Below are 20,586 nucleotides of genomic sequence, written 5' to 3'. Positions count from 1 at the left end.
ATTAACTTCAATTGTTTTAGTTGCTATTTTTTATGGCATTAGTGTAAAAGAGGTTTTATTTATTTCATATGTTTTTAAACTTTTTATATGGAGTTTGACGGATTTTCGCATGGAAGGAGGAACAGAATACCAACCCTATGCAAAACATACAAATGATTACTGTAAAATTTCGTTCGTGAAACAATTAAATATTTCAGCGGCTAAGGGTTGGTACCATGCATGACATAATTATCAAGTAGAGTACCGTAAACATCTGTCAACGAGTTTTGGTGGTGTGTGTGTATTATAATTAAAAAACATACCACAGCCACTACCTGTAAATGTATATATCTGGGTTGGTACTAAAATATATTCATTTACAGGTAATGTACAACAAAATATTGAGTGTACTATCTGTCAAAATCAGTGTTTAGTGCAACTCTGATTTTGTGTATGTAACTAGTTCGCGCCATTTCTGGTTGTTTGTGTGTATATGGTTCTTAACTATAATACAAACACACAACCAAAAGTCGTTGACAGATAGTGCAGTTCGCGAGAAAAATTGTACACAGCTGTTTACTGTACACTGCCTGGTAATTATGTCATGGTTGGTACTCTATTCGGCTTTTCACTTGAACAACCGTCAAACTCCATATAAAAAAAGTTGTAAATGAAATACGTGTGAAAAATTAAAATGCTATGATGGCAGGATTGTGTTGCTGCAGAAAATTTGCCGTAAGAATGTTTTCACTATAAACAGAGTACTCTACTTTTTCACCCATTTTCTTCCTGCGTTTCGCCGATGTTTTTTTATATGGAGTTTAACAGCATTCCGCCTGCAAAACAACAGAATACTCAGCTTTATTCCAAAAGCAGAACAGAATACCAACCCTAAGGGTTGGTATCATGGTTCTCCTAACAAAAGATAACACTACATCATAATACAACTGCGTGAACTACTCTTCGCTAAGTGTCAAGTTTGAAAATAAAAACAACTCGAAAAGCTGAGAACCTGCACGTGTTGGTTTCTGACGATTGTAACATTTTGTTTTTAGTTGTTTAAATACATTTTTAAATTAAAATTAAGTTAAAATGCAGCACGATGATGTAAGTACAAAGACTTGTCAATATGGCAAGAAAAAAATGTAAAGCCCTTTTTATATTAACAGGTTGTTTGGAGCATCATCAACAAATCATTCTGTTCACACAAAGTCAAGTAAGTTTTGATGCATATTTCCTTTTTTTCTTTGAAATAAAGAAAGTTCCATCTTTTCATTAACTCCTTTAGAACTGATACACGTACATTCTGTCGCCATGAATACAATCTTACAGGCTTGTGTACTCGACGAACCTGTCCCTTGGCCAATTCACAATATGCCACTGTTCGTGAAGAGAAGGGCATAATCTATCTTTATATGAAAACGGCGGAGAGAGCTCACATGCCCAACAAATTATGGGAACGTGTAAAGCTATCGCGAAATTTTGAAAAGGCCATAGAACAAATCAATGAAAATCTGGTCTTTTGGCCAAAATACATGATTGCCAAGAATAAGCAGAGATTTTTGAAAATCACCCAATATTTGATACGTATGCGTAAATTGAAATTAAGAAGACAAAAACTTATTGTACCACTATCGAGGAAAATTGAACGCCGTGAGACACGTCGTGAGCAGAAGGCTCTAATAGCGGCCAAGATTGAGAACCACATAGAAAAGGAATTGATGGAACGTTTGAAACGTGGCACATACCAGGATATCTATAATTTCTCACAGACGGCCTTCAACAAAGCGTTGGCAGCCGAGGAAGTTGAGGATGATGAAGAAGTTGAAGAAGATATGGAGGAGGAACAGGAGTTAGAACACGAGATGGATGATGAAGCTAGAGAGTTGCGAAAAAATTTGCTCGATGAGGAGTTTGTTGAGGCTGATTCGGAGGAAGAAATCGATGATGACGAAGGTGATGACGATGAATACAGTGATGATGAGGATGCTATTAGTGAATCTGGTGAAAAGGAAGAAGTGGAAGTTGATAGTGATTTTGAGAATTCTGACGAAGATGTTGGTTCCGATATTGAGGTAAGAATTAAATTGTATTATTGTTGTATGAGAACACATCAATGCAAGACATGTAAGGAGAATATTGAACACAGCGTTAAACCTTTAAATTTGACAATTTGTGATATCTTTTCAACCGCAAACCACATTTAGTCGGATTTGAAAAAACAAAAATTTAGATCAGAATGAGGGAATAAATTCATTATAGCCATAATGGAAATGTGCATCCTAATTCCGATGTGATCTATAAGTACATCTTCAGAATGGCTCAATGGTAAAGTTAATTATTTTGTTTAAAAAACAAAAATACTGAAGTATTATTGACCCATAATGCAGTTTTGATGTCAGCCATGCGTGATTGTCTTTATTATTGTTAGAGTCATCCACACGCTAGCAGTTACATATGTTGTCTGCTAATTATTTTTTTTATTTTTACTCTAAACTGTTAATGTTTTAAAATCAAAGTTAAAGGTACAATTAAAGCAAAAAGCATTTACAATACATGCTAGAACTTTGGTATAGGAGAGAAGTATGGAGAACAAAACTACGCTAAAATTATTTGAGGGCCAATTAAAAAAGCGTTTCAGTTTATGTTGACATTTCATATATTGATTTGTTTCTTTTTTGTGACCTTGATGGATTTTTTTTTATGGGAATTATTGTTGTTGTTTTAGTGGCGATCCTCGTTAAGCTCCTATAGGTGAGCAAATTCGTTTCGGTCCGGAACGATAGCCGCAGGCACATGGTAGCCATGGTGAGAATGGTAGAATAACTTACAAAATGGCATGTTGGTTTTGCATAGTTTAACCATCCTAGAACTATGGAGAAAAATATGTTATTGGGTTGCCCAAAAAGTAATTGCGGATTTTTCATATAGTCGGCGTTGACAAGTTGTCAGTTATCAGCTGTTACTTTTAGATTGCTTTAGAAAAAAAGTGTAAAAAAGTATATTTGATTAAAGTTCATTCTAAGTTTTATTAAAAATGCGTTTACTTTCTTTTAAAAAATCCGCAATTACTTATTGGGTAACCAATATTTTTGACAATTTTACCAAATTGCCTGTTTTGCTCATATGGTGCCGATTTCAGATTCTGATTCTCGAGACATGGGTTGCATGACTGACCGTGTCGAATGCTTTTGATAGGTCCAGTGCCACGAGGATCGACCTTTAACATGGCCTGGCTGATTGAAGCCTCGGCACATGTGTGCGGTGAGGTCATGTAAAGCAGTTGTTGTGCTATACAGTCTTCAAAATCCATGCTGATGCTCAGCGAATGCAAATTCTCCAACGAGCCTGAGCCTCGGGAGGAGTAAATAGCACCTCAAGTGCCTTGACAACTGATAAGAGAAGCGAGATCCGTTTGTATAACTTCTCTTGCTCAAGGTATTTCCAGGCTGCAGTAGCGGGATCCCATCTTCCAGACATAGGGTACTATAGAGCAGGGATGGAAAATAAAAATTTACAAATGGTTCTAAAATGATACTTTTTGGGCCGAAAGAGTGCTTTTAAGTTTTGCATAAAGGTTTCAAGAATATTGGAGTTCAGGTATACAAAATATATCTCTTTCTTACCGATTAAAGATTACACAATGTGTGATGGAAATTTATGTAAAGAAAGAGTTTTGGTTCTCAGACCAATTTATTTCATTTAATTTATATATTGGGTTGCCTAAAAAGTAATTGCGGATTTTTTAAAAGAAAGTAAATGCATTTTTCATAAAACTTAGAATGAACTTTAAGCAAATATATAATTGCCATTTTGTTCGATAACCTTTTGCCATCTTCCTGGCAAATTTAGTATTCCACGCTCATAGAACTTCTGGCCTTTATCTGCAAAAAACTGAACCAATTGCGATTTTAAAGCCTCATCATTGCCGAAAGTTTTACCATTTAAGGAGTTCTGCAAAGATCGAAATAAATGGTAGTCTGATGGTGCAAGCTCAGGGCTATATGGTGGATGCATCAAAAGTTCCCAGCCAAGCTCACTCAGTTTTTGGCGAGTGACCAAAGATGTGTGCGGTCTAGCGTTGTCCTGGTGGAATGTGACACCTTTACGATTGACCAATTCCTGTCGCTTCTCCTTGATGGCTGTATTCGGTTTGTTAAATGAATTCCTTTCAATACATGTGGTACCCATATTAAAATTGACGCCAAACAAACAAATGTAAACAAAATTCCGCGCACTTTTTTTCTAAAGCAAGCTAAAAGTAACAGCTGATAACTGACAGAAGAAAGAATGTAATTACAGAGTCACAAGCCGTTGAAAAAATTTGTCAACGCCGACTATATTACTACTATATTATCGACAATTACTTTTTGGGCAACCCAATATAACCCTAAGGGAAGACGAAGGCGCCCTCCGTTGTGCAGAGGTTAGCATATTTGTAAATTATCGCTATGTGACTCGCCATTCGAACTCGGTGAATCGCTGAGCTAAAACTTTAATCGCACTGCACTCTGTAATAAGGGAAAAGTATCCCTTGTACCTTAATAAAAGCTGAAGACGAAGAATTTGCGATATAACCGAGACATACATATATCGGAGATGGTTGGACGAATTTGTGATTGTATAATGATACCTATTTATTTTACTTTAATTGGCCATGACAGAACATTTGTTCCATTTGCCGAATGTAGAAGAGCATTTCAAACGCCTCGATCTTCTGCCCTCATTCTAAAATCTCTTACACCAAGTTTCGAGGTGTCTCCCACCACTTGATTTTTCCATCGGACTTTTGGTTTTCACAGTATGCGTGTACTACCGTGTTTGCCTTTAAAAGAATTCTTTGCTGGAGCTTTTTCATCCATTCTGACAACATGACCTAGCCAACACAGCCGTTGTATTTTGATGCGTGTAACTATGCTATCGTCGTCATACAGCTCATGGTTCATGCGTCGCCTATGTTCACCATTAACGCAAACTGGTCCATATATTTTACAAAGAATCTTTCTCTCAAATACTCCAAGCACTGCCTCATCTGCTTTCACAAGTACCCATGCCTCAGAAGCATATAACGACTCGAGTAGTATCAGTGTCTTGTATAGTGTAATCTTCGTCTGTCGAGAAGTGATCTTGTTTCTAAACTGCCTGCTTAGTCCAAAGTAGCATCTGATTGCCAGTATTATTCTCAGCTTTATTCAAAAATTGGCGTCGTTTGTTTTGGTTACGGCGGTGCCGAGGTAGATAAAGTTGCTGACTATCTCAAAGTTGCGGTTCCCAAGTTTCTTCATTTTCTTTGTCTGATCAGTGGTACAAAGTGCCTTGTACCACTGATCAGGGAGTTGAAACCATCCCATTTTCATTGACCCTCTTTCGATTATTTCAAAGGCTGAAGTTACTACTTTCCGTGATCAGCCTATGATGACAATGTCGTCGGCATAGGCGAGTAGGATGTGATCTCTTGTGATTAGTGTGCCATATCTATTAACATCTGCATCTCATATAATCTTCTCCAGCAGGATATTAAAGGGATCACACGATAGGCTGTCTCCTTATCTGAAACCTCGTTTGGTATTAAATGGTTCGGAGAGATGCTTTCCTATTCTTACATAGGAACGCGTATCAGCAAGTGTCATCATGCAGAGTTTTATTAATTTTGCAGGGATACCAAACTCAGACATGGCTTGAAATACCTTTAAACGTAAGGGGTATCGCAAGCGGCTTTGTAGTCAACAAAGAGATGTTAAGTGGTGATTTGTCCTTCTCCGGTCTTTTCCAGGATTTGGCGCAGTGTGAATTTCTGGTCCAGGGTGGATTTACCAGGTCTAAAGCCCCTAGATTGGGACCAATTATCTCATTAACTTAAGGTTTTAATTTTTCACACAGTACGCTCGAGAGAATCTTGTATGCGATGGGGAGGAGACTTATTCCTTTGTCTCCTTTCTTGTGTACGGGACATAGTATGCTGGGGTTCCAATCATCGGGTATGCATTCTTCTAGCCAAATTGCGCAGATAAGCTGATGCATACCCCTTATCAGCCTGTCCCCTCCGGTCTTAAATAGTTCAGCGGGTAACCCGTCTCCTCCTGCTGCCTTGTTGTTCTTTAGTCGGGTAACTGCTGCATGGATCTCATTCTGACTAGGAGGTAAACATTCTATACCATCATCAGGTATTGGTTCTGCGGTATCCTCTTCTCCGCCAAAGTCAGACACTAGCAGTTGGGTAAAATGTTCTTTCCATATCCTCAGCCTGCTATCTGTGTCAGTTGCCAGATTTTCTTATTTGTCTCTGCAGAAGGATGTGCTTGCACCAAAGCTATCGGTTTGATGCTTAATTCTTTGTTAGAATTTTCGCATTTCATTCTGAATCCTGTGAATCTCAATTCGCTCACAACCAGGTGTTTCCATTCCCTTTTTCTTTTGGGCAGAATAGACGTTTCTAGTCTCCCTTTTCTCCCGACTCCTCGTCTTTGTTTGGCGCGTTGCTACTGATTTGCTGCTCTTTATGCCGCATTCTTGGCTTCAGTAGCATCTCGACACTCTTGGTCGTACCACGAATTTCTCGGAGGAGGCTTCCGGTACCCAAGTACGGATTTCATGGCATTTTCCATAGAGTGGGCAATAGTTTGCCATTGCGCCATTATATCTTCGGAACAAGGAGTGCAGTTGGGTCAGTCGAGTGTAGTATGCCGCTGCCATTTGTTGTGTTTGCAGCTTTTAAATGTCCAGCTTTCGCGCAGTGTCAGATCGTACTTTCTTCGCCATCTTCAAACGGTTGCGAACCTTTGCTGCAACAAGGTAATGATCTGAATCTATATTTGCCCCACGGATCAATCGTACATCTAACACGCTGGATGAATGCCTTCTATCTATCACAACGTGATCAATTAGGTTCCTCGTGTTTTGATCGGGTGACAGCCATGTGGCTTTGTGAATATTTTTATGTTGAAATCTGCTGCTACTAACTACCATGTTCTTTGCCGCGACGAAATCTATCAGCCTCAACCTATTACTGGATGTCAGCTCGTGGAGGCTAAACTTTCCAACTGTTGGACCAAAAATGTCTTCCTTCCCTATCTTCGCATTAAAATCTCCCAGAACGATTTTAATATCATGGGCGGGGTAGCGATTATATTCTCTCTCTAGGCGCTCGTTGCAGCTTTTCAATGTCCAGCTTTCGTGCAGTGTCAGATCGTACTTTCCTCGCCATGTACAAACGGTTGCGAACCTTTGCTGCAACAAGGTAATGGTCCGAATCTATATTTGCCCCATGGATCAATCGTACATCTAACACGCTAGATGAATGCCTTCCATCTATCACAACGTGATCAATTTGGTTCCTCGTGTTTTGATCGGGTGACAGCCATGTGGCTTTGTGAATATTTTTATGTTGAAATCTGGTGCTACTAACTACCATGTTCTTTGCCGCGGCGAAATCTATCAGCCTCAACCTATTACTGGATCTCAGCTCGTGGAGGTTAAACTTTCCGACTGTTGGACCAAAAATGTCTTCCTTCCCTATCTTCGCATTAAAATCTCCCAGAACGATTTTAATATCATGGGCGGGGCAGGGGTCATATTCTCTCTCTAGGCGCTCGTAGAAAATATCCTTGGTCTGGTTGTCTTTTTCTTCTGTCGGGGCATGGGCATAAATAAGGCTGATGTTGAAGAATTTGGCTGCGGATTGTGGCTAGCCTCCCATCCACCGTACAAATAAGGCTAATGTTGAAGAATTTGGTTTTTATGTGGATTGTGGCTAGCCTCCCATCCACCGGAGTAAAGCTGAAGACAAGTTGTTTCAGTCTCCGATTAACCACAAATCCACAGCCAAATTCTTGCCTCGTGTTATGGCAGCTATGGTATAGTTCGTCACCGTAGTGACGCCATTCCCAGTCCATCGCACTTCCTGTTAGGTGGTAATATCTGCTTTCTACTTCTCTAATACATCCGCCAGCGCGTATACTTCATCCTCTCTATAAAGAATGCGAACATTCTAGGTGCAGATCCGCAAATCATGGTCCTTTTTTTCGTTTGCCTGGGCCTACAACGTTGGCGGGGTCCGTTTTTACTATTCCTTTGTTACTCATAGTAGTTCTCATATTGGGTTGCCCAAAAAGTAATTGCGGATTTTTCATATAGTCGGCGTTGACAAATTTTTTCACAGCTTGTGACTCTGTAATTGGATTCTTTCTTCTGTCAGTTATCAGCTGTTACTTTTAGCTTGCTTTAGAAAAAAAGTGTAAAAAAAATATATTTGATTAAAGTTCATTCTAAGTTTTATTAAAAATGCATTTACTTTCTTTTAAAAAATCCGCAATTACTTTTTGGGCAACCAATAGTTTTCTGGGGGCGGGTTACTAGCCCAGCGCCCCAACCGCATGGTTTTTGCGGTATTGCACATGTACCCTTCGTTGTGGCGAGCCGCTTGCTCCAAGATCCCAAGCTCGCCCCCAGCCGCCCCTAGCCTGGGAACAGACGCTGATGTTGGCCATTGGTTATTTGAAGGCACCAATAACTCGCCTTGTCATCTAGAATATTATTGGCACTCAGTATTTAATTAAGAGCCAGGACCACCTGACTCCTCACAGAGACTTTCCACTCGAAAATCGATTGTATAATTGTACGGTGTCAGGGTAGCGCAGAGGTTAGCATGTCCGCCTATGACGCTGAACGCCAGGGTTCGAATGGTGGTTTTCCCCTCCTAATGCTGGCAACATTTGTGAGGTACTATGCCAGGTAAAACTTCTCTCCAAAGAGGTGTCGCACTGCGGCACGCCGTTCAGACTCGGCTATAAAAAGGAGGTCGCTTATCATTGAGCTTAAACTTGAATCGGACTGCACTCATTGAGAGGTGAGAAGTTTGCCCCTGTTCCCTTAGTGGAAAGTTCATGGGCAAAATTTGCAATTTGCAATGATATTGGATTGCCCAAAAAGTAATTGCGGATTTTTTAAAAGAAAGTAAATGCATTTTTAATAAAACTTAGAATGAACTTTAATCAAATATACTTTTTTTACACTTTTTTTCTAAAGCAAGCTAAAAGTAACAGCTGATAACTGACAGAAGAAAGAATGCAATTACAGAGTCACAAGCTGTGAAAAAATTTGTCAACGCCGACTATAAGAAAAATCCGCAATTACTTTTTGGGCAACCCAATAGTTACCCAAAAACACAAATCACATATTCACATTTCGAGTCAAGTAACTAGGGGAAATGCCCCACCCTATAAGCCCTTACCTACATCGTTCCAAACCTCATGCACAACTTCATTTCTGCATATTCAATATAAATAGCTCGGTTGATTCTTTTTTCAATTCCGCCATTCGTTGGATGTATTATTCATGTGCTGCTATGCTAATAAACTTTATTAGTATTGTGGGTACCCCCCACAATAGGAAATCGGATGAAATGGATAAAAAAGTTTATCTTGTCATATCAGTAACTGCTCACTAAACGGACGATTTTCATTGGATGTATTAGTTTGGGGCACGAGCTGACACCAGAACAAAAAAAGAACCATGCTGCTGGCTAAATGTCTCTGGCTGCACTTGTTGCTGTTGTACACCACACATGGAGCCTTATCTCTCCTCTGTCAACAAAGGCAATGAATGCTGCTCTTAACTGCGGTTGATCTGAAGCGCTACTACGTTTATTGTTGTTAACAATAATCTGTTGGTGTTTTTTTGTACGTTTTTTGTTTTTCATTCAGGCTAGTATTTATTTATTTTGGTTTTGTATACAAAAGAGACCTGTAAAGAATTTCATTCAACAACAGCAAAACAGTCTAGTATCTGGCGCGTCTCGGCGGGTTCGTTTATGATTGCCTTCAGCGAACATCAACTGAGTGAACGTAGTTAACATCGAGTAAAAAAGGGTTTTTCCGTTAGCCAAGCATCAGTTTCCGCGCTATGGCCTAAACGATATATAGAAGTGATTAATAAATGAAAAAAATCTTATATAAAAGCTTAGTGGGTGACATTTGAAAAGAATTCTTAGATCAATTTCCGATATTCAAATTGTGTTGGTCACCCAATTCGCTGACTGGTATAGGGTGTTTGTTTGTTTACTTTTTCAACTGTTCTAGTTTTCGCATAGAAGCCCATATAAGAAACGTGTTTGTGTTTTTCGATACGTTTTTGTTCTCCGCGCATCATAGCATTTCATGGTCAACCATGCCGATATTTTAATGGGATGTACAACAAAAAAAAAAACCAAACCCAAAACGTGATTCACCCAGCTACAAACATACATGATTTTGCATTGAAAGTTTTTAATAATAAAAATTGAAGTTATAAAAATTAAAATACAACCAAACAAACTGTTCACACTTTCTCCCCATCAGGATACACCAGCGGCAGGCGCCTTTGTTCGAGCTCCCGCCAAATCTCCATCGAAAACCATTGCCAGCAAATCATCAGCATCCGCCGCACGTAAAACAAATGGTGCATCTACCGCAAATAAAACAAAGCGACGGCTTAAAAAGCCTAAAGTCGAAATTGAATATGAAATGGAGACCGAGGCAAACCGGCAAAGGATACATAACTGAGGTAGTTGTTGCTATTGCAGCCGACACACAGACTGCAATTTCTATTTTTTTATTATAATTTAAAGCAAAACTCTTTCATTTTTCTAAAAATGTACCTACCTACCCTAACGATAACTTTTTATTTCTTTATAAAGAAGAAAACAAGTAAAAAAAATAAATTCAAACTTAGTTAATATATGAATACCTACCGGATTTTAATTAGAATCGCGTGTTAAAAAAATGCAAATCATGAGTGAAAATAAACAACCAGAATAAAATGTGCTAATAAAACAAGTAAAAATTAATTAATTTCAGCCTTGTCGAATTTTGTATACCCTCCACGTTGATTATGTATTTTATCAAAATTTCTTCAATATTTGTGAAGCCAAGAAGTTTTACCAAGCTATCGGTCTATAAGGGGTAAGGATGTCGAGGGGATCAAAACCAATCACTATTTTAAGTTTTGTCAATATAAGTTAAACTATTGGGTTGCCCAAAAAGTAATTGCGGATTTTTCATATAGTCGGCGTTGACAAATTTTTTCAACGGCATGTGACTCTGTAATTGCATTCTTTCTTCTGTCAGTTATCAGCTGTTATTTTTAGCTTGCTTTAGAAAAAAAGTGTAAAAAAAGTATATTTGATTAAAGTTCATTCAAAGTTTTATTAAAAATGCATTAACTTTCTTTTAAAAAAATCCCCAATTACTTTTTGGGCAACCCAATAGTAAAAAAGCATTAAGTTTGGCCGGGCCGATCTTTGGATACCCACCACCTGGGGTATATATGTAAACCACCTTTCGTCAAAATCCGGTGAAAAATGCATACCTTATGCCCCATAGCAGCTATATCGAAATATGTTCCGATTTGGACCAAATACTTAAAATATTGATCTTTTAAGTACCTATATCTAAAAACAAACCCATCTGAACCATAGACGACATGGATGTCGAAAAGCCTAACATAAGTCACTGTGCCAAATTTCAATGAAATTGGATTATAATTACGCCTTTTAGGGGGGCACGATTTTAAATCGAGATATTGGTCAATATATGGCAGCTATATCCAAATCTGGACCGATCTCCAGAAAAATGTCAGAGAGCTTAACACAACTCACTGTCCCAAATTTCGTCAAAATTGGACAATAAATGAGCCTTTTGCAAATGAAAATTTTCCCATGAACATTCCATTAAGGAACAGGGGCAAACTTCTCACATATCAATGAGTGCAGTCCGATTCAAGTTGAAGCTCAATGATAAGGCACCTGCTTTTTATAGCCGGTGCGGAGTCCGGAGGGCGTGCCGCAGTGTGACTTCTCTTTTGAGGAGAAGTTTTTACATGGCATAGTACCTCACGAATGACGCCTGCATTAGGAGGGGATAACCACCGCTGAAAATTGTATGATGCTCTCGCCAGGGTTTGAACTCAGGCTTTCAGCGTCGGACATGATAACCTCTGCGCTACGGTGGCTTTTTTATTTCAGCAAAATCAGATAATAAATGTGGCTTTTATGGGCCTAAGAACCTAAATCGGGGGATCGGTCTATATGGCAGCTATATCCAAATCTGTACCGATCTGTGCCAAATTTAAGAAGAATATCGAACAACTCACTGTCCTAATTTTTGGCAAAATCAGATAATAAATGTGACTTTTATGGGCCTAAGACCCTAAATCGGCGGATCGGTCTATATGGCAGCTATATGCAAATCAGGACCGATCTGAGCCAAATTGAAGAAGAATTTTGAAGGGCCTAGCACAACTCAATGTCCCAAATTTCAGCAAAATCGGATAATAAATGTGGCTTTTATGGGCGCAAGACCTTAAATCGAGATATCGGGCTATATGGCAGCTATATCCAAATCTGGACCGATCTGAGCCAAATTGAAGAAAGATGTCGAAGCGCCTAACACAACTCACTGTCTCAAATTTCAGCAAAATCGGATAATAAATGTGACTTTTATAGGCGCAAGACCTTAAATCGAGAGATCAGGCTATATGGCAGCTATATCCAAATCTAGACCGGTCTGGGCCAAATTCAAGCAGAATGTCGAAGGGCCCAACACAACTCACTGTCCCAAATTTCAGCAAAATCGGATAATAAATGTGACTTTTATGGGCCTAAGACCCTAAATCGGCGGATCGGTCTATATGGCAGCTATATCCAAATCTAGACCGATCTGGGCCAAATTAAAGCAGAATGTCGAAGGGCCCAACACAACTCACTGTCCCAAATTTCAGCAAAATCGGATAATAAATGTGACTTTTTTGAGCCTAAGACCTTAAATAGGCGGATCGGTCTATATGGCAGCTATATCCAAATCTAGACCGATCTGAGCCAAATTAAAGCAGAATGTCGAAGGGCCTAATACAACACACTGTCCCAAATTTCAGCAAAATCGGATAATAAATGTGACTTTTATGGGCGCATGACCTTAAATCGAGAGATCGGTCTATATGGCAGCTATATCTAAATCTGGACCGATCTGAGCTAAATAGAAGAAAGATGTCGAAGGGCCTAACACAACTCACTGTCCCAAATTTCAGCAAAATCGGAAAATAAATGTGACTTTAATGAGCCTAAGACCCTAAATCGGCGGATCGGTCTATATGGCAGCTATATCCAACTCTAGACCTATCTTAGCCAAATTGAAGAAGGATGTCGACTGGCCTAACACAACTCACTGTCCCAAATTTCAGCAAAATCAAATAATAAATGTGACTTTTATGAGCCTAAGACCCTAAATCGAGAGATCGGGCTATATGGCAGCTATATCCAAATCTGGACCTATCTGAGCCAAATAGAAGAAAGATGTCGAAGGGCCTAACACAACTCACTGTCTCAAATTTCAGCTAAATCGGATAATAAATGTGACTTTTATGGGCCTAAGACCCTAAATCGGTGGATCGATCTATATGGCAGCTATATCTAAATCTAGACCGATCTGGCCCAAATTAAAGAAGGATGTCGACTGGCCTAACACAACTCACTGTCCCAAATTTCAGCAAAATCAAATAATAAATGTGACTTTTATGCGCCTAAGACCCTAAATCGGCGGATCGGTCTATATGGCAGCTATATCTAAATCTAGACCGGTCTGGGCCAAATTAAAGCAGAATGTCGAAGGGCCCAACACAACTCACAGTCCCAAATTTCAGCAAAATCTGATAATAAATCTATCCAAATCTAGACCGATCTGAACCAAATTGAAGAAAGATGTCGAAGGGCCTAACACAATTCACTGCCCCAAATTTCAGCAAAATCGGATAATAAATGTGGCTTTCTAACACCCTAAATCGGCGGATCGGTCGAAATTGCAGCTATATCCAAATCTAGACCGATCTGGGCCAAATTAAAGCAAAATGTCGAAGGATCTAACACAACTGACTGTCCCAAATTTCAGCAAAATCGGAAAATAAATGTGACTTAGGGGCCTAAGACCCTAAATCGGCGGATCGGTCTATATGGCAGCTATATCCAAATCTGGACCAATCTTGGCTAAATTGGCGAAAGTTGTCGAAGAGCCCAACTCAACTCACTGTCCCAAATTTCAGCAAAATCGGATAATAAATGTGACTTTTATGGGCCTAAGACCCTAGATCGGCGGATCGGTCCATATAGGGGCTATACCAAGATATATTCGAACTTAGCCTGCTTATGGACAAAAAAAGAATCTGTGTAAAATTTCGGCTTAATATCTCTATTTTTAAAGACTGTAGCGTGATTTCAACAGACAAACGGAGAGACGGACAGACATGGCTAGATCGTCTTAGATTTTTACCCTGATCAAGAATATATATACTTTATAGGGTCGGAAATGGATATTTCTATGTGTTGCAAACGGAATGACAAAATGAATATACTCCCATCCTTCGGTGGTGGGTATAAAAAGCGGCCTTAATAAGCAGATTGGCTTATATGGCAAATATATGTATACTAGCTGAACCGGGCCCGCTCCGCCGCGCCTTTTACTTTATGTTACGAAAATAGTACATGTATATCGCTTGACTAACAGTATAACAACATAAATGCCTTTATCTGAATCCCATATCTTTATTATCTTTATTGGTCTACGAATTTGCTCGGAGGTTTTGGGGCCATTTAAGTTTGGATGTTAGATGTACTCGATTCTTAAAATACTTTATTTGAACTCGATATTTCCATGGGGGTTTTGGGATTGGCAAGGCCCCCAGGGCGGTGGTTGGTGGGTTTAGGGGGTGGTGCAGACCCCCAGTGTGGGCTCCGAAAAGTGGGCATGAATTTCGTGCTCCCAAATACCTTTTGTTTGAGTCCCATATTGCCATGGTCGGTAAATATGTATGTCCGATTTAGGGGTGTTTTTGAGGGTGAGGTGGTCCCGCAGATACTTAGCCCTGAAAAAATATAAGCATGGTGCTATACTCTCAAATACCATTTATTTAAACCCCATATTGCCATTGGTTTAAGGTCATTGGTTAATCGATCGTCAAATTAGTTTTCTAGTCTCAAATACCTTTTATTTGAGCCACATATTGCCATGGTCGGTAAAATTGTACTCTTTGGGGGGTGTTTTGGGGAAGCGGCGGTGCCCCCATGCGTGATCCCACATTTGGATATCAGATTCGTATTCTACTCCCAAATGCCATTAGTTGAGCCCCATATTGCGATGGTCTTTAAATAATTGCTGTTTGTAGGGTGTTTTTCCGCAAATATGTTCGGTTTGGGGGGTGTTTTGCGGCAGGGGGCGGCCACTCAGTGACTTGGCCCTGAATGTATATATCAGATTCGTATTCTCCCCTACTCGCAAATATCTTTCATTTGAGTCCCATATTGCCATGGTTGGTAAATATGACCGATTTAGGGGTGTTTTGGGGGTTGGGGTGGTCCTGCAAACACTTGGTCCCCCAATTGGATATCAGATACGTTTTCTACTCTAAAATACCTTTCATTAAAGTCCCATATTGTCGTGATTTGTCAATATATATATTTGGTAGATTTTGGGGGTGGGGCGGCCCCCTATGTACCCCATCCGAAATTTGGATACCAAATTTTTATTTTTAGGGTACTAAATGAGAGCACACAAAATTTCGCTAAAATCGCACCTCCCCCCTTCAGATAAAAAAAAAATTATGCACCCTATTTTCACCACGGGTCCATAATGCACTATCTGTGAAAATTTCAAGAAACTTGGTTCATCCGTTTTAGAGCCTATACGGAACATACATACAAACACAAATTCATTTTTCTCGACCAAATTCAACACGCCCAGCTAACAAAATTTTCCGGCTGAGGGAAATCTGGTATATTTACCGCCATATCGTACCGATGTCGGAGCAAAATTCCAGGGAAATTCGGATGAGAAATTTTACGTCGTACCGAATTGGGACCGAATTCGTAGACGATTTCGGTCCGATTACTTGATGCGGACGATTTTGCCGACGAATCGGTCCGATTTCATGACGAATGGCTTACAACTGATGAAACAAAACAAAAATTCCAAGGCAATAGTAAACGGCTCCACACGCAATTCCAAAAAAAAACACCAAAACCACCGCTTATGTACGTGGTAACGAAATGTTGCTTGCAGAAATGAACATGGCCCAAAGAAAACATTCCTCCAACACGCCGTACAGAAATAGTTACGATTTAGTAACAAAATGTCCGAACAGGGACAAAAAAAAAATCCCTCAGACTTCTTGAACCGATTTCTTTCCGGATTTGGTAAGAATTGTCCGATCACCGCGGGAACATTATGGCCATTGGTCATTTGAAGGCGCCAATAATTCGACTTGTCATACCGAACATCCTGGACACTCAATATTTAAGCAGGAGCCGGTGCCACCCGGCCTCTCACTGAGACTCTCCACTCTATACAGCTGATTGTTCGCGATTGCTAATAGTCGTTCCGTGCCGGGCCAAAAATACCATTAGGTTCGGTTGAAAAGAATGTGCAAATATTAATCCGCCCCATGCCACTATGGACATACACCTAAGCTAGTAATCGACTTGTTGTGCGCTCTAAATACAAAAAAGTAACCTCGAAAAAGAAACTCTAAGTTAGGAATTTCGTGCTACTTACCAAATCCTTAATTGTTTTCCATGCCACTCCCCTAAGTTGATTCATGCCTGGTATAGTATCCCCACCTAAGTGCCGGTATCTGTTAGACGCGAAAGCCGAGCAATGACAAAGGAAATGCTCCAACGTCTCATCATCTTCCCCCGCATGCCCATCACTTGCCACACCGATTTCCATAAGTGAGCTCGTAGCCCTATTATGATACCAATAGCAATACTGACTTCTTTCTTACTTTCTTTTGGTAATAGCCTCGTCTTCTCACAATCCGGATCTCCCCATAGGATTTTCGTCGTCCTGCCGACCGTTTCAGTATTCCACTGTGTTGCATGCGCGTTTGTCGTCCACGCCGTTAAATCGGACTGCGTCGACCCGAAAGGCTTCGAGTTAACCAAGAGTTTAGACGGCAGTCCTCTGGCCTTTACTGCCAAATCGTCTGCTATTTCATTCCCCCTTACTCCGCTGTGGCTTTGCACCAAAACGATGCGGATCGTACCATTCTCAGAGAAGGCGTTTATGTCCTTCTTATACTCCCAGACTGTTTGTGACCTTACCGTCCTGGTTGTTATTGCCCTTGTGGCCAGTTTGCTGTTCGATCATGGAATGCGCCACCTCACGCATTCCATGATCGCCCAGAACGCCGCTTGCAGGATGGTATTATGATCGGGCAGTCTAAAACAGATCTCAGTCCCTGGGTTCTGAATGTAGACCCCCAGGCAGACTCTGTTCTCTAGCTTTGATTCATCCGTGCAACATGATCTTTCAGATGGAAATACTAAGGTTCCGTCAATCTAAGCTTGTGTCGCTGGCAGCAGTGCTTCGCACTCGATCTCAAGTGTCGTCTCAGGTATCTGTTCGGACGATGGTATGACCTGCTCCTATCCATTCTTCCATTGCCTTAAGTCTCATAGCCGCAATGGCTGCCGCGCACTTAGTCTGTATGTCTATGGGTCGGATATCTAGAATGGTCTCCAGTGCCCTAGTGGACGTGGTCCTTATCCTCTCTGAACCTGTTGTATTATCCTAACGTTGCACTTTTTCTCCATCGCTACTGAGCCGTAACTGAGTATCCGACTATCCTCGGATTAAGGCCCCATTTCGAGCCCACGGTCCTCCTACATAGTACCTAACATCTATGAGACTTCACGCTACTCTCCTGAATATGAAACTTACAATTCAGTTTCCTGTCCAAGATCAGTACTAAGTATTTGACCTTGTCAGATATCGAAATCGTCCTTTTGACGAAACGTTGTGCCTTAAATTGGCCCACCTTTGTCTTCTTCGCGAACAAGCAGATTTCAGTCTTTTCTAGGTTAACATTGAGACCCCTATGTCTAGCCCAGTTATATACCATCTGCAGGACCCTTTCGGCCCTTCTGCATAGCAGGTTCGGATCCTTACCCCTTAGAAGTATTATAACATCGTCTGCGTAGCAGACGGGTTCAAATCCCTCCTCAGTCAGCATCCGTAATATGTAATTTAGTAGTGGCGATAAAATGCCCCCTTGTGGCGTGCCCTGTATTATTGTCTGATTGTCTTGACAGTAAATGCACATGTCACTTTGAACAAAATCGATTCAGATTAAGATATAGCTCCCATATATATCTTTCATCCGATATGAACTTTTAAGGCTGTAGAAGCTACAATGTTGGTCCGATCTTTACAAAATTTAGAATTTTTGTCCAAACCTTAAAAAAATCTTACAAGGTTCTATTCGGTATGCAAAATGAATGTCTGACTAGATTTGTAGATAAGTTCTATATATTTAAAGTAGTACGTAGACTAGGTGGTGTAGGGTATTATATAGTCGGCTCCGCCCGACTTTTGCCTTTCCTTACCGGTTTTACTTAAAGTATAAATTGTAATTATTAGAAAGTTTTGTGTATGCACCTGCTGCAAATACGTTCATTTAATTATTTTTCTGCCCATGTTTCCTATTAAATATTAAAAAGTTTAAAAAACAACATTCTTCTATGGATTATTAAAATATCTTCAGTTGCCATGACTTTGCGATAGAAAGAATTACAGTTGCATTAAAATTAGTTATACATATACATATGTATGTACCATAAGTACTATTATAGTACATACATATGTATTGTATGTACCATAATCGGTGATTTCTTGTTTCTAGCATTTAATCGACGACGACGATATCGATCGTCATTGTGTTGTTCGTGCACACAAATTTGTGTTTGTGAACCGGTTTGCCGATTTGCCGGTTACTGAATTTTGCATTGCGCTTGATTGATGTAGTTCTTGGTCTTCTCATCAATAAATAATTTCAATTAATTCATATGGAATAACAACGAGGTTTCGATTGTAAATAGAAATGTGCAGCTTATTACTACCATACTAGGGAAATATTTACACTCTTGTTATTGGCTTGATTGTTTGCTTGGAAAACACTGGTCACCAACCAAACATTTTTATACATTGTATTTTTATACCCTCCACCATAGGATAGGGGTATACTAATTTCGTCATTCTATTTGTAACTCCTCAAAATGTCGTCTATGACCCCATATATATATTCTTGATCGTCATGTCATTTTGAGTCTAATTAACCATGTCCGTCCGTCCGTCCGTCTGTCTGTCGAAAGCACGCCAACGTTCGAAGGAGTAAAGCCAGCAGCTTGAAATTTTGCACAAATACTTCTTATTAGTATAGATCGGTTGGGATTTTAAATGGGCTATAACGGTCCACGTTTTGATATAGCTGCCATATAAACCGATTTGGGATCTTCAACGCTTGAGCCGCTAGAGGGAGCAATTCCTATCCGATTTGGCTGAAATTTTGCACGACGTGCTGTGTTACGGCTTTCAACAACTATATTAAAAATGGGCTATATCGGTCCACCTTTTGATATAGCTGCCATATAAACCGATCTGGGGTCTTGACTTTTTGAGCCACTAGAGGGCGCAATTATTATCCGATTTACCTGCAATTTTGCATGAAGTGTTTTGTTATGACATTCAACAACTGTGCTAAGAATAGCTCAAATCGGTACATAACCTGATATGGACCATATAAACCGATATGGGATCTTGACTTCTTTAGCCATCTTTACTTTACGGGCAGTAAAATGGCCATAAGGGCAATAACAACCAGAACGGTAATGTCACGAACAGTCTTGGAGTGTAAGAAGGAGATTAACGCCTTCTCTGAGGATGGCAAAATTGTTTGAGTGCCGGACCATAACGGAGTAAGGGGAAATGAAAGGGCAGACGATTTGTATGTGAAGGCCAGAGAACTGTTGTCAATAAACTTGGTTAACCCGAAGCCTTTCGGGTCGACGCAGTCCGATTAAATGCAGTTGGCGTCGAATACGCATGCAACATTGTGGAACAGAGAAACAGTCGGTAGGACGGCGAAAACCCTATGAAGCGATCCAGATCGTGGAACAAGTCTATTACTGACAGTAAGTTAGAAGGAGATCAGCATAGCTTTTGGTGTCGTAACGGAACACATAGAACTACGAGCTCACTTATGTAAAATCCGTGCTGCAAGTGATAGCATGTGTAGGGCATGCGGGGAAGATGATAAGACGATGGAGCATTTCCTTTTTCATTGCCCGACTTTCTAACAGACACCGGTTCTTAGGTGGGGACCCGATACCATACATGAGCCAACTTAGGGGAGTGGTATGGAAAACAATTAAGGATTTTGTAAGTAGCATGGAATTCCTAACTTAAAATTTTCTTTTACAAGGTTACTTTATAGTTTTTAGAGCGCACAACAAGCCGATTACAGGCTTAGGTGTATGTCCCTAGTGGCACGGGGCAGATTAATATCTGCACCCTCTTTTCAACCTAACCTAACCTATGTCAACACCTTCTGAGTACGTATTTACAGGTAGTGGCAGCCCAGCAACAAAATAGTGAGTTCACTGTCTGTCAAAATCAGTGATTAGTCCTACTCTGATTTTGAGTACGTTACTTGTTCGTGCCATTTTTCGTTGTTTGTGTGAGTATAGGTCGTACCTATAATACACACACACAACCAAAACTGGTGACAGATAGTGCACTTTGCGAGAAAAAA

General features: G+C 40.1%; 1 protein-coding gene across 1 annotated transcript; it reads left to right on the top strand.

Annotated features, from left to right (window-relative positions):
* Positions 1-941: 941 nt before the first annotated feature.
* LOC106088639 (protein MAK16 homolog) lies at positions 942-10,698 on the top strand. The gene is made up of 4 exons (XM_013254251.2): positions 942-1,086; positions 1,149-1,195; positions 1,268-2,054; positions 10,314-10,698. The coding sequence occupies exons 1-4, from the start codon at positions 1,072-1,074 to the stop codon at positions 10,515-10,517; spliced, it is 1,053 nt and encodes a 350-aa protein (XP_013109705.1). The 5' UTR covers positions 942-1,071; the 3' UTR covers positions 10,518-10,698.
* Positions 10,699-20,586: the final 9,888 nt, after the last annotated feature.

The sequence above is a fragment of the Stomoxys calcitrans genome, chromosome 4 (genome assembly GCF_963082655.1).
Source record: "Stomoxys calcitrans chromosome 4, idStoCalc2.1, whole genome shotgun sequence".
NCBI lineage: Eukaryota > Metazoa > Arthropoda > Insecta > Diptera > Muscidae > Stomoxys > Stomoxys calcitrans.
This window is presented reverse-complemented; position numbering and strand designations above follow the sequence as displayed.